Below are 15,826 nucleotides of genomic sequence, written 5' to 3'. Positions count from 1 at the left end.
TTTTCAGCATTCCATTGCTTTCTGATGTGATTTTAATTAATGGAGGAATTTTTATTATTGCTATTATTCAAAACTTAATCTTATTACCTTCATATCCTATTACCTTTAAAAATTTTATATATATGATGTTTCTTTTCAAGACTTGCTTAGAGCACTGTCCTTGCTGTACTTACAACACTTCTTGCAGGACAGAACTTAATTTCTTATGTCAACAAACAGTCTATTATTTCAAATATGGTTATTTCATGTAGTACTCTTACACCTGTAAGTAGGCAAGTCCTCCAAAAACATAAACCACAAAAAAGCCCTTTCACTACTACTGAAGTTCATAACTGACAAATTTTATTAATTGTTTTGTTGATTGCTTTCTCCTGATAGAGACTTTATGTGGGATAGTCTGACCTATAATTTCATTTTCAAGTTAGAAATATTCTTAAGTAGCCCATTTGATTTCTAAGGACCCACACAATAACAAGATATATTCACGATCTTTATTTCAGTTTATTTTCTGACAAAAAATATAAAACCAAAATCAAACCAACATATTTCTCATGCTTCAAATTGTGAAGAATTAATTTTTATAGTTTTAGAATAAATTTCAAAAACAACATGTGTGAGAAGTCAGATTTGAAGTATATGCTTTGTAGATTGGAATAAAATGTGTTTATAAGTTCCCATTATCCTAAAAAGGTTCACAGATTTGTACTTTTTGGCTATTCTTTCCAAATGAGATAGCTTTGTGACTTATATTTCAGCTTTCTTTAATTGGATAAAGGGGATTAAAATTTGAGTTTTAAAGCTTTCTGTGTCCGTGTTATGTTACTTGCAAGGCAATTGTGATTCTTATTCCAAAATGGAAACGTCAGTGCTCTGCTGCTGACATATTTAATTTTTTACAATATGTTGTGGAAATTGTATCACTAGATAAGAATAATATTGCTGAAGATGTCTTGGGAATTTCCTGTAATTCAGTGTGTCACACTAAGGGCTAGTAACAGATGACCCTGCTAAGTGATCTGTGGAAGAGGCACAATGCAGAGATGCTTCAGGGATATAAGTATCTTCCCCTTGGGAGATAGCAAAGACAATAAACACTTCAAATTCTATCAAAAGTATTTTCCAGGGTATGCCAAATAATTATGTCTGGACAGATACTATTTTTGCAAGATTCTTACTATTGCTTCTGAAACCTCTCTTGCATGAGCCTGTTCAGGGCTTCTAAAGTGAAGGACTAGTGACTTACTCAGGACTAGTGACTGCACATGCTGTAGATTAAATTGTTCTAAGAGTTTAGCTCTCCTCTGGAATTTAACTGTTAAAAATGTTGGTAATTCCTTGACCCTTTCTGCAGTCACATGTGATCTTGATCTGCAAGCAGAATAGTTGAAACTTAGGGATCTACTTGAGAATAAAGGGATAGATACTCAGCATGAGTAAAGACAGAAATAGAATTTCAGAACCCGTGGAATAAAAGATGAAAATATTTTGAAAATTTAGTCTGTGAGAGTATAAATTTAAATAAGAGATTTCACATTATATGAATTTTGCTTGAGATACTGAAAGAGTTCATATATTGGTTTGAATTTACTTGGCAAGTGAATAATTGACATGGTTATGAGGATTATGATTATTGGGAGGGTTGTTCAGGAGATAGGCATTTCAAATCACAAAACAAGCTCCTAAAGAGACATGTTAATCAGCTAAAAACTAAACCCTGCATCATGACAATTTCTAATTACCCTTTACCTTAACACAGTAGTACTAGAAATAGAACAAAAATATTTCTAGTAAAGACTTTCATGCATGCCTGCCTTAAATATTTTAGAGGTATTTATGTTATTATATATAATATATTATTATATATTTGTGTTATTTTTATATATGTTATTTATTATGTTATTTAAACACTAAACAACAATTCTAGATAATCTCTTTTATCCTACTGTGATTTTGTATACTGTGGATATTGTTGGGTTTGTAAATTTTAATGATCAGAGGTTATTTACAGGTTTGCAGACCATCCACTTAAGAAGATTGCTGTCTTGTTTTGAAATTAAATGCCTACTATCCAAATGTTCTTTCTCTTGTATTTAACACTTGAACACAGCAGTAAGTAACCTGTATTGGGATTTCTCAAAGGAAAACTGAAGAGTCAAGAACAGAATTCCCTGTGAGAATTCATCTTCGTTATTCATAAAATGAGAATGTATTGACTTATGGAAACAATTCAGTGATTCTTGAAACATATTTCCATTAACCTCTAGCCTAAACTGGATGAGTAGAGTAAAACAGTGTTGATTCTACTGAAAATTTAGGTTTTCACCATTCCCTTTGTAAACACAAAATTTACCAAATGGTGGCCATTTGTTGATAGAGTTTCCAGTCAGTCACTTTTTTCTTGTTTTTCATTATGCTCATTTAAAAACATTTTTTCTTAGAAGGTGATGCTCTCAAATACTGCTCCATTTAGGAGCTTGTAGTTATAATTATATACTCATTAGAACTGTGGTGTTAAAATGCAGAAAACCATTTCAGTCTCCCTCCCATATGCAGGCATAGTGAGGACAGAAATAAGTTTTTAATTTAGGTGAGCATCAGTGACTGCATTTAGTATGTCATTTCCTTTTTGTTTAGTCTCAGTCACCATCCTCTCAGTTCTACATGGAGCATCCCCTCTTACCAGAAATACAAGGCAGCAATAAAATGAAACAACAACACCAAAAAGAGTTGGGGCAATTGTCTACAAAACAGCACACCCGGGACTGTATGTCTCTAGAAACATGTAAATCAAGCTCAGAGATTTTCTATCAGGTTTGCTCCTCTTCAGACATTTTCAAGTGGTTTGGGTAACTTGAAATGGGTAACCATTTTCAAGTGGTTCCTGTGGGACATCAACTTCCACTTGCTCTGTGGCCTTCTGGCCCATGAATTTTTATTTTCTTGCCCAGAATTCAGTCTACATGTGTACTTGCCTTTAGTAGGCACCTGCAAGGAATCAAGGGGCATTGGGGCTGTTTGCTGAGATGGTGTTCATTGGTATAAGCTATGTCAAGAGAAATGTATGCCCTTTGTTTCTACCCTCTCTGGAAAATTTCTAGGAGCTTAGGCTATATTTTCTTGCCAGAGGAGGGGACAGACAGGCCATGGGGGATTTTTCCTGGAAGTGGCTTGATGGCAGATTTGGTTCTGTTCTCTCCTTCATGCTCCTTAACTAAGTAGTCACAGCCCAGAAGGTGATGCTGCTGCAATTCCCGTTGCCTGTACTTCTATTGGAAGGCAAAATTAGCCAAGCTGTAGCAGTTCTTATTGCATATTTTGGTCTACCCTTTATGCTTCTCTGACAAATAGGCATGTAAAAGAGGAGAAATACTACTTTTTACCACTTGATGTTCCAGTGAAATTTTACTTAGAATCTCTTGAAACATAAAAAGACACTTTGCTAGCATGAAAAGTTATATCCCTGATAAATAGTAGAGGTTTGCCAAGAAATGGAACAGGCAAAACTTGCAAGATAAAAATTACAAGAAGCAAAACTGTAAGGATATGATGGATTGGGGAGATCTGGGCAGAATACTTTTCTGCTAAAATAACTATCTAGAAGTGTCAATTTTATTACTTTCTAAACACTTTTCTTTCCAGTTTGATTAAAGTTTATATTGGTATGTCAGTGTTTTATATAGGATTTTGTTGTGTAGAACTACTTGTTGAAACTTATATTTAAACTTGGTATTGCCATGGGACTTAAAAAGCCTAAATAGTTGTTAGTTAATTATAGAGATAGAAAAGGAGGAAAGCTTTTTGTCTCTAATCAAATGTAATGGTGCTTTGAAATTAATTTTAATTGTTTTCATTTTGTCAGAAGTTTCAGCATTTAAATCTTCTGTTCTAAACAAAAAAAAGAAGTTTTCCCAAATTAGTACCATTCCTCCTATATTCCAGAGAGCATGCAGGTGTTGCTGACACTTCTGCATAAGCATCTGAGCTGCATGAAAGCAGTTGCCATGAACATACTCTCTTTCATCTATTTTTTGTTTCCACTGTTAAAGTATTGTCTCTGTTCTGTACATACTTTGAGATGTAAAAGGAATAAAATTACTTGCCTCTACTCAGAAAATATCATCAGCCTTCTGCATGTGAAAATCCCAGGCCCAACAGACTGCATCATTGGAAATATGACTTGTGGCTGGTGATATAAGAATTGTAGAGAATTCCTTCCATTTCTTTGCTTGTTTTATATTGCTGTTACTAATGGCATTTAAATAAATGAAATAAATGCACATAAACCATTAAGACAAGAAAACAAAAATATTCTAAGTACAATTAGGAAACTGTTTCCTAATCTGTTTATCAAGACTCCAAATCTGTCCAATAAGACAAAAAGCAGCAGCTTGGAATTTGATCTGGGGCCCCCTGATCTGTTTGGTTTTTTTTGCAAAGAGGAACTATAATAAAGGGCCAGGGACCTGGAACACAGCAGTTTCTTTTAACATATTAGTACTGACTGTGATAGCATTATAATGAAGACAGGTAAGAGAACTTCTCCCCTGTTGTTAATTATGTGGTAAATAGGTGTCCATTTCCAGGTGGCCACCATGTAATGTACAAGAAGCTTGGAGAATTAATTTCAACCAAACATTTTGATACTTCTTGCATTCTGAACTTGGTGATGTGAATACAATTAATTTTGATTAGCAGATCATCAGATCCAGCTAGGAGATCCTTGTAACCCTTGTTTCCATCTTACGTAAAGCTCAATTTTATATAAATAATATTTTTAAGCATTATTTAACCCTAAACTGCTTGTTTATATAAGTTGATGAGGACTGATCTCATAAAGTGTAGTGTCTAAAATCCATATTGCTTACTTGTCTGATTATCTTAAAATTTATTCTGAAAAACAGAGTTAGTGTTATAGTTACTTAAAATTAGTATTAATATATTCTGGAATAGCAGCATATATATATATGTAAATATATATATAAATATATATATATACATATAAGAGACTTGCTTTATAGATGCACCCTCTGAACTTTCTGGTGTGTACACATACAAGCACAGCTACCCACTCACACACATTGGTGGGCAAGATCAATGGGCCTATTATCTGACTCTGCACCATTATGGAACAATAAAAGCATCCCTTAACCAATTATGCAGCATAAATTTGTATTAGTAGCAGTTGCATCAATCAGTGCTACAGATGACATCTAACAAAACAAATAGAGACACATTTTGTTCAGATTATTAAATGGATTGGAAAGGTTAATAATAAGCCTTGAGCCAGAAAATGTTATAGACTGATTTTTTCCCCCTCTCAGTTATATAATGCAATATTTCAAAGTGCATTTGTCTCCAGAAAAATAATTATCTCAAAAAACACTTTCTCCATGTTATCATACTTACCCTTTCTTTTCAATGTCAGTTCTGTGTGATTAAAGCAATTTTCCTTTAATGCAGTAGTATTTGTAGAGGAAGCTAATTAGTTAACTTGTGGATCCTATTATCTATAATCAGATAGTTTCTAAGCTGCAATTAGTTGCACCTTTTAAGACCCACTGAAAGTAACACAATTGCTTAACTGCTTGGAAGAGCCTGAGGTTATGGGAGTAAGTGAAGTGATATAATTTGCCATTCTAAAACATTTTATATTGATTACTCATGTAAGAGGAGTGAATTTTCAAGGCCAACACTTGAGAGTCAAACAAAGAATTTTTGTTTGTAGTGTTGTATGTCTAATTTCCAAATTGCAGGAACTAAGAGCATAGAACTTCCATTTATGTGTCTACGTAGTCATTTTTTTTTCTGAGCACAGTCACACTTTATCACTGTAAAGACTTCCAAGACATGGTATATCTGTGGTTCCAGTTTGGAGTGGGATGAGTTATATGCTGAAGGATCCTGGGAACTACTCAGTTGCAGAAGCTCAGTTATCTAATAGTGCACCTAAGGTACTCCTCCTGGCTTACAGCTGCTACCCTGGGCCATGTGAAATGGCAATAGACATCTACATTCAAAGCGCTGTGGGCCACCCCTTGCTTCCCTCCATCAGCTGAAACAGGAACAAGGGGTAACTGTCTCAGTTTGTTCATGCCTGTGTTTGGTCCGATGACCCCTACACTGAAAATCTTAGGAGCAAACTTTGTAGGGCTTTAGAATCATCTATTTCCTAGAAATTCAATAAATCATTAGTAACACCTACTTTCACAACTTTGAAAGCTGTAGTTTAGTCAAATAAGCAAAGTAAATATATTTAGCTCCTTACTATTAGTTAACAGTCAAAACAATCAGTGTGAAGTCATGATTGCTCTAGAGTTGGATGTTCAATATTTGAAGAAACAGTCATATTACCTTTGATTTGGAAGGGGCTTTTCCCAAATTAGGCAGTTTGATAGGCAGAACTGAACTTTAAAAATATGCTAATACTTAATATACTTTTATTAAATAATGTAATACTTTTTCATTTTTCACTGTCTGTTCTGATAAGAATGTCAATACTGAATTCTTAGCAGCAGCTTCTGAACTGTACATTTTTCTTACCAGGGTCCAGGGAGACAGAATAGGAGTATGCAAGGCTAGGAATGATATGTTTTGGTAATGAACCTATATTTCAAGATTTCTAGAAAACTCAGCAAAATTCTTTTTCTACACTGAGCCTTTGCAACAGGACGGCTGTGCTGTCTTAATTTTGTTTCTGAGGTGGGAGTCTACCTGAAAACCATTACCCCAGAGTGCTTCAACACAGATTTTAGGCTTAATAACTGCTCTCTCTTAGAAAGCAAAATGAGCAATCTCTGAGCCAACATCTTCCTCAGTTTTAGCTGGAGAACATAAAGTGCTGTCTTTTGCTTAGATTCTAGAATCGAATTCTTGGAATAATAAAAAAAATATGTTTTTGTGAAACCAATGACTGTATAATAGATTTCACACTTTGAAAAGTCTTACAGTTTGTAATCTAGACTGAGGAAAATGATTTGATGTCTTTTCATAGACCCATGTTGAAGCTCTGACCCATCTGGCTTTGTACCACAGGTCTAAACAGTTCTTTAGATTTGCTAGAGCTATTGGTCCATTTTCTAAAATATATAATTAATTTTCTAGCAGCTATGATTTTACCTTTCAGTTCTGTTCCTCTACCTACTGTAATTGCAGCCTTTTTCAGAGCAAGGTCGCCTCATATTATTTTGCTGTCTCATATTATTTTGCATATTATTTTGCAGTAGATTTTGCTGTTAAGGACACAAAATTTCATTCCAGAGAGACAATTCTTCAACGTTTAAGTTAGTATCTTACCAGTTATTTCCTATGTACAGAAAGCTTCTATGTAAGTTTCCAGTTTCTAGATAAAGGACAGGTAAATTTATATTGGATAAAGCTGTAAGAGTTCTAAAAACTTTTTAGTTTGGCCAGTGTCCTTGTTCCAGCTTATTTGACAAACTGAATATTCCACTTTAAGTGGCTCAGAACAGGCCTATGCATTTTCAATTGAGATTTTGGGCTTTTAATTTGCTTTTTGGAGGTGTCACTTGAATAGATGAGTGTCTATATTTAGGAGTAAAAAATTCTTTCTGTACATCACTATGGTATGTCACAGCCTGTGGATAATTAGGTAAAGCAAACTCTCTCATGAAGAGGTGGTTATGTTGACTTTTCATTTGGTAGTGTGATGCAGTCTTAGTTGCTTGATTGTTATCACAAAAAGGAAAACATTTTTTAGGAGTAATCATACTGAATGTATAGGTGTACTGATTATATAAATAATACTGTAAATTTTAACAGTATTCCTTAAACTGTCATCTGAGATGTTAGGCTGCAGAAATGTTTTCACACTCTACTTATGTACTGATTTTTCTTTATTCCCAGGTCCAGTCTGTGTATGACATTGCCCAGTATGAGAATATTTTTCTTTTGTGCATGATTCTGGAACAACTTCTTCAAAATGAGACAGAAGAAAGTAACATTTCAAGCTCAGACTATGGAGGAGAAGAAAAAATCAAATTTTTGAAGAATCTTGATCAAGTTATTCTTCATCTCTCAGATGAATTCCCTTTGTTTTCTTTATATTTGTGGAGAGTGAGTGTTCTTTTGAACTCAGGTCAAATGCAAATTGATTAAAACAAGCAACCTACTTTTTAACTATACATTTCTTGTGGGATTGCATTGGAAAATTTTTGAGCTAGACAGTGATATTGTCCTTATTGAAAAACATTTACTTTAAACTACTATTCTATACAGCAGTTGCAGAGATAATGCAATTTATTTCCAATTCTGAATATAGAAAAAGTGTAATAATCCAGGTGCCATTTTCAATAAATGCTGTTTCTTGTAATAGAAAAGAGTGTTTTGGTGTTTGTCCACACAGTGAAAATGGAACAAAGAAAGTTGTTTCAGGTGCTGCTTGAAATAAACACTATGAATTTTAAAGTACAGTCATAATATGTGTGTAGAGCTTCCAAGCTAGGAGACTAATGCCTCTCCTGTAAGAGTTGTGTAGTTTCTCTATGACTTAGAGACAGTGTCTGGTTGGTTGAAATAAAAATGGTAATTTTAAACTTGATAACTTATCAGTAAAAAATCTTACAGGACAGAGTTTGTTACTGATAATCAAATGAGTCATTACTTGAGCAAAATAAAACCCGGTGCTCAGTTTCACAAATTTCTTACATTCGTTGTATACTGCTTGGCTTTACTTGTGTCTGCACAAGTTTAGGTACAACAGGCCTAATTCACTCTGAGCTGAGTAATGATTTCAGAGAAGTGTAACTCATTTAATGATTATTTTAAAGCTTTCTGTTCAAAATTAATGAATCTTTCTAAAATCCCCTTTGATATATTTACATATTATCTGATATTTAATGGGGGTTTTTTTTCTGTGTGATGGTATTATATGCATAGTAATAATAAAAGTAACATTTTAACAGAAATTGTCTTAAAAGGTCCTTTAAAGTGTGAGCTCAACAATATCTTAACTGAACTGTAGTCTTTGATAAGTCTAATGGCTAACTATTATAATGAATTTCTCTTTTTTTCTGTTAGATAAACAAGATTTTAGTTTTATTATGTCTCCTAGAAGTGTATATTCACTATAAATGCAAAACATTTTGAGCATTAGTCCTCGTCCTTCCCCTTGAACTTGTCAATCAATTTTTATGACAGGAAAATTCTCTGAAACACCAGTATCTTGTTAATTTGAATGCATTTATTTTTTAATAAAACTCTTCTCTTTATATATATGTAAAATACATTGATATTTAAAAAGCTTTGATGGTGAATTAGCTCCCCAGAGAGTGTTTCTTAGTTAAGACACTGGCCCCCATTCTCTTTCTTAAACTTCCTATTTGATATGTCGTATGGTAACCTTTGTTTAATGCTTTCTTCTAGCTAACTTTCTTCCAACAGAAATGCTTGATTTGCAAAACAAGCATTTCTGACTAGTCACATGAGAAAAATCTGATAAGTTTAGCCAAACTAAAGAAAATAAGTCAGTGTGTAAGTTTGGTAGCCACTCAGGAACTGTGCCCTTTTTGTTGCTGCTTTACTTGTTTGTTTGTTTCATTATGGTGGAGGATCAGTTCTTCCTTCTCCCTCCACAGCACTGAAAGCCTGATTGCAAAAACAAAAAGGAAAGGAATAAACAAAATGAACAATTATCTAACTCATATAATAATTTTTATTTTAATTTTTTCAAAAAAAGCTTCATTCAAATATAGTAAGTAACCAAAAGATACAAAATGCAGAAGGATATTGACATCTTTATAATGGCAAAATGTGTAGTTTCAAGCCTGGTATTTGAAAGAAAAGTTTCAACCCTAGATTGCATACCATATTTGCTCATTGATTGGCAAAAAGTATTTTTGTTGTTAGTAAAGCAACTCAGGCAAAAAGGGACACATATTTTCTTCTTATTCATAGCTCTTTCTCACCAGCAAGCTCTCTAGGCCACTAAAAAAGCAATGGATATTTTGGGAAATTTATTCATCCTTGGTGAATTTTGAAATGACTGCTCACTTGAGACATGATTTTTGAAATATGTTATTTCACAGCATACAGAAAGACAAGGTTTTGTATCCAGAGATGACACTACTACATGGCACTTTGACAGGGATTTGGAACTGCTGCACCGCTTTGAAATTGTTGAGGCAGATTGAGAGTTCCCCTTGCAGTGCCATTGCAGCAATCTAGGCACACACTCACCTCTCTGCACTGTAAACTGGTCAGCTGGGCCCTCCTTATCTGCTTAGTGCAGAGTTAAATAGGGCAGTGAACCACATTAGTGAACACCTCAGCTTTGGTGTGGGCAATAACCCCAGTGATCGGAATACTTGCTAGATTGTTGTCTCTTGTTTCTTGGAGATTTTTCACTAAGAGGGGACTTGCCTCAAGATGAAAATGCACAAAGGTAGACTTGTACTTTTAGATGTGTCCATGTGGTTGAGATATCTAATCTACGAAACAAAGTGTTTTGGTCTGGGTATCTAGCTGTTACCCCAAAGGACTGCAGATCTTCTCTAAGTCTTGTGTCATATTTCCTCTCTTCATGTAGATGCCTCTGATACCTTGAAGCATCTTTAGTGACCCTGTCACTTGAAAGTGTCTGTTTAGACAACCAAACAGTGATGATAGCATGAGCTTAGATATGGAACTCACCACTACAAACATGCATTTAGGTGTCTTAACCTGAAAACTAAACCCCCACATTTGTGATACCTTATATGTTTTAGTAGGAAATCCTAACTTTAAATCCCTGCTCTTCAGACAATTTCTGCTCTTATCCAATGACTATCAGATTTAATTTGAGTAAACACCACTGTCTTTAGTTTTGAAATTACCAGGATGACTGAGATAGTCCCTGGAGGATTTGCAACCAGGTTACAGGAAACCTGCCTGCAGGTTTAAACAAAGTCTTCAAGTACTTACTAAGTAGGTTTGACCATGTCCAAGTTTTACCTGTCTGGCCTCCAGAGAGGAATAGCAAATCCAGAGAAAGTGCTCTTTGCTGGGTGTAGACTATTGGATGTCTCAAAAGAACGATCTCAAGGTCTGATGTGCTGAGCATAACATCTCATAGACTTAAAGAGGGAACACTGAAAATAATTTGGTCTGACCTATCATTGTTCTCTGGAGTGTTTTACATTATTTACCCTTGGAGTTTTAAAATGAACAGTTCAAGGATGTTTCTTTTGTATTGCACATCTATTTTTCTGTAAATACATGTGCTTTAGATGTTGGCAAAATGCAATTGTTCTGCAAATGTAAATTGTTCAGCCTTATAAAAACAAATGTATATATAAGCACAGACAGTTAAATTATATATTTATGTGGTTGAATTACCAATACTTATTTATTAGTAGCCTAATAACAGTTTATGATTTGATAATTTGTTGTTCTGCCACCTTCGTAGCTTTCTGGGTGACTGACTTTCATGACTGTCTCTATCTGTTTTAAAAAGAATTTTGTGGTAGAGTATCTCGTTTTACAAAAATAGAAAAATTATGAGACAAAGAAAATAAATTTTTATTCTACTGCTTATTCATTGACTGTTCTATTCCCTGAAGAGTTTTTCATGCCTACTAAATGGCAGCAGTGGGTGGGATTTTGAAGTAGACTGTCTCGGAATGTTTTTGTAAACTTAGTTTGGAATTTTTTCATAATTGTTCATAATTTATTGATTTTACAAGTTATTGCTTATATATGTTGGTAACAGTGAAAATGGAGCTGTAGCTTATTTTAATCCTGTAATAATATTTTTTTCATTCTATTATCTATGCACTACTGTCTGATACAGTTTGTCGTTTACGGTGGTGCAACATTAGCTGATGTTCACAGGATCATAGGAAAATCTGGGTTGGAGGAGACTTCAAGGTCTCTAGTCCAGCTTCCTGCTTCAATCAGCATTAACTGTGGGATCAAATCAATGTTGGTTAAATCAATGTCATCTGTTGCTATTTCAGTATTCAGTCAGGTATTGAAAACTCTCCACTAGGAGATGGAGCCTGGATCTGCTCTTTCGCTTGGCTGTCTTCATGGTGAAAAAATGTTCCCTTGTGTACAGTCTGTCCTGGTATACAGTTACTTCATTTATGATCAGTGTCTTTTCACCACCCGGAGCCTGGATCTGTCCCCTTGATATCTTTCCCATAGGCACTGGCAGCTGCTGTTGGGTCCCCCTACAACCATCTCTTTCCCAGCTGATCAGGCCCAGCTCCCTTAACCCTCCTGGCAGGTCAGATGCTCAAGCCCCAGACATTTCAGTAGCCCTGTGCTGAATAGCTTCAGTTTATCCACATCTTTTTACTGGGGGCCCAAAATGGGCAGCAGTATAGCTGCAGATTAACAGGTGCTGATTAGAGGGAGGTAATCCCTTCCCTTAAACTGTGCTCCTGCTGGCACAGGCCAGGATGCCCTTGGCTCTCATCACTGCCACGGGCACTGCAAGCTCACAATCAGTGCCCACTTCATTGCCCACCAGGGCCCCGAGAGCTTTGCCTGCACAAATGCTGTCCGGCCAGGCACTCCCAACCTGTATCACTGGAAAGAAGACTTCCTTCCCAGGCTGGGCACTTTGCATTGGTCCTTCCTGAAGTGCAAGTCTCACTGATCAGCTTGAGAGAGTAGTAGTTAAAAACTACAGTTAGATAAAATCAGAGGACTAGATTAACATTAGCATCTTACTATATTTCAGTTTAATAATGAAAAGAAGGATGAGTTTTAAAGTATTTTTAATTATTCATAATGCTAAGCACAAATACAGGAGAAGCAAAGGATGTTTGTTGTGTTTGTTTTCATTCCCTGAGCAGCTGTCCATATATATATGCTTCCCTTTAGAACTCAAAGTTTTATTGATTTTTTTGCTTCTATAGCTATATACTTCTAGCTTTCCTGGATTGTGGTTTTTTTGTCTGTCACATGCCAGTAAGGGTTTTTTTCTGTTCTGCAGTTCTTAATTGCCTTGATTTGCGACAGTTTCTGCAACTTCATCCAGATGGTCTGTTTCACTTAGGCCTTTATTAAATCAGCTCCCCCTTATGTAAATTGTTTCACCTTCTTTATCTTCTAGTTTTTCCTATTTTGCATATAAGTAAATTTACTTAGTCTGCACCTGCTTCTTTAATTGAACAAACAAAGTTAGTTTACAGCTTTGCTTTAATTAAGCCATTCTTTCAGTATCGTTTCTTCTAAACTTGCTGATTTCAAATTCATCTTGAATTTTTAAGGGTTATGCCACCCTTAAAATAGTTATACTGAAGAGAGGCTCATCCTTGAGAAGAGCTCTCTTTGCATATCACCTGTTTACCAGGCTTAAGTTCATGTTTGAGACAGTCTTTCAAATTTTACCTAAGGAAACATTCCCTGCAAACCAGTAACATCCCTCAGTGAACAGAAATAGTTTCAAGACAAGATCTTTGTTTGGGGTTCTTTAAAAGGGAACAACCTTTTTTCTTTGCTTATTCTCATAAATGCCAGTGATTCATGTGACTTAGGCCAACTCTGGCACCTTACAGAATTCAGCTGTTTAGTACATGTACCTTAAAAAGCAGCACCCACGCACTCATCAACAATTTCTCTGGCACATACAGGAAAAACTTACACTACAGATTTTAGCAGTGATGCTGGTTACTCCTCTAAGATGTCCCAGCAATTTCTTGTTTTCTTCTGTTAGCTGCTGTTTCTGGTTCTGTAAAAGTGTAGGGATTTTTTTTTTCAGTTTTAATTACTGAATTTACTTATCTTCTTTGAAGACTTTCCTTCCAGCCTGTGGAGACTGAAATTCATTTCTTCCTCCAGAGTAGCTGACCTCCCCTGACCCCAGCATGATGACACCTACAAATTTCATAAGTGCACTCTCTGATGTATTCAGCTGAGCTTGTACAGTCAGAGGAATATTATGAAGTAAAATCTCTGGAGAAAACAACAGAAATTTAAACTCCTGTAAATGACTCCTCTGTTCTGAAAGAAGTTAAAACATTGAAAGCAAAGGTACCATTACAAGGCAAATACAGAGCCTAATCTGTTTTCTTGCAACATAAATGTGCTCCGTTGCTTTAGTGAAGCATTTACTTATGTTTCTGCTGAATGCAAGAAAAAATTGTCAGCCTAATTTTTTGTTATCTTTTTGACATTAAGAATTGACAAGAAGGAGAGCTGTAAACAACCACAGAATGCTGTGAACACACTTCTGTACTACACCTTTTTTACTTGATGAAGATACTGGGTCATTTCTGACCTTTACAGCTCTTCATTCTGTCTTCCTCTGCAAAGTTGTTACTTTTGGCCATTGTGTATTCTGAGCTTTGTCTTTTGAACCAGGGATCAGGAAATACATCTTGAGCCAGAAAAAGAAAGAATGGAAGATTAATCTTGTAGCTTACTATTTTTCTTAGAGACTGACTCCTTTGAACTCTTTTTTCTTTTGGAGGGATAGGATGAGGGTGGAAAGAAGACAGCACATGGGAATTCTCAATGTGTATTCAGGATTTTTACAGGATATCAAGATACCTCAGTGATACCTCAGTGGTACCTCAGTGGTACTCCTTATTTATGTGGTAATGAGTCCTATCAAGATCAAGGTTCTTCAGGCCTTATAAACAACTGAGTGTTTTTCAGCTGATCTTTCAATTTATTTTAGTAGCCATCCACAAAAACCATTCTAAGGGCTGAGATAATTCCACATTAACTTTACTCTGAGTCTGTCTTACCCTCACAATACATGGAAACAAGACAGATGAGAAAAAGAAACAAAAATATGAACTTAGATGAGACCTCCCAGAAAGTGCAAGCTCCAGTGAAATTTTCTAAAATCCTTCAGCAGTGTGTCATCCTTCTATGGGTCCAAGCAGCATGAACGAATCATGCCTTTCAGTGTCCTTACTAGTAGGTTGGAGGGAGCAGTGGGTTTGGATCACTAGGGCAGGAACCTGGACACTTAGCAGGTAATTCACTACTGGTCTTCTTTATAAAATTAAGCATAGTCTGCTTCCTAAATAAAAAGTCATTTGCAGGTTTTTCACGTGTGTTTTGTAAAAAAAAAAAAAAAAAAATCAACGCCTCATAGCTAGGCAATGTAAATTGCTAATGTCCCATTTGATTTTTTTTTTCTGTTAGCTATCACTTTTTTAAGGCAAACATGCCGACTATTTCAAAGGACACTTTGTTTTTCTCTTTTTGTTTTTATATAAAATGCTCTTGTGACTAGAGAGAATTTATAAGAAACTATGCAACACTTTAAATGTTAGGCCACCACCATTAGAATGTAATAGATTTTTTTGGTAGGTTTTTAGTGCAGCAATTTGTTGTACTTTTCAGAAAACAGATTGTACTCTTTGAGCTGTCAAAAGTCTACTCATATATTAGAAGCTAATAGAAGCACAAAGGAAGCCTGTTCCACATGGATCCTACTACAAATTCCTTGTTGGACTAAGGTATGATTGCAAACCCCAGTCTGTGACATTAATGTATACTCTTGAGCAGCATACTCAACTTCACTTTTTTCTTCCTAATCTTTACACAAACCAAAATTGACATCCCAAACTGTAAGAAGTAAACAGACTAAAACTTTAGGCTTCTGTTTGGCATTTCTAGTTTTTGCTCCAAATGAGAAAGAAAATCTACTTAACATTGTAGCTGTAGTATTAAAATCACTCAAGGCAGTAAGTGAAACAAATAAGTTAAAGAAATATGTGTCAGTTGTGTATCTCACCAGAATTATTTTTGACACTTTCTGGTTTTCCCACTCATTAGTTTTTTAGTAAAGTTGAAAAAGGCACTGGAGGCAGGTTGTACTCAAATCATTTCACTGCTAAGTTAATGATCCTGTTCCACACAAAGT

At 35.3% G+C, this 15,826-nt stretch overlaps 1 protein-coding gene across 6 annotated transcripts in view; it reads left to right on the top strand.

The window, feature by feature from the left end:
- MEI4 (meiotic double-stranded break formation protein 4) overlaps positions 1–11,533 on the top strand; it is a 132,801-nt gene extending 121,268 nt beyond the window's left edge. For all 6 annotated transcript variants that reach the window (XM_071444405.1, XM_071444387.1, XM_071444396.1 and 3 more), the window contains one exon: positions 7,864–11,533. In XM_071444405.1, the coding sequence (XP_071300506.1) occupies positions 7,864–8,115 (252 nt within the window). In that variant the 3' untranslated portion in view covers positions 8,116–11,533. The remainder of the gene's footprint in view (positions 1–7,863) is intronic.
- Positions 11,534–15,826: the final 4,293 nt, after the last annotated feature.

This window comes from Agelaius tricolor, unplaced genomic scaffold (assembly GCF_023055355.1).
Source record: "Agelaius tricolor isolate 1412-34295 unplaced genomic scaffold, bAgeTri1.0.p SCAF_1, whole genome shotgun sequence".
Taxonomy (NCBI): Eukaryota; Metazoa; Chordata; class Aves; order Passeriformes; family Icteridae; genus Agelaius; species Agelaius tricolor.
Note: the sequence above shows the minus strand (reverse complement) of the source record. Positions and strands in the feature narration are given on the sequence as shown.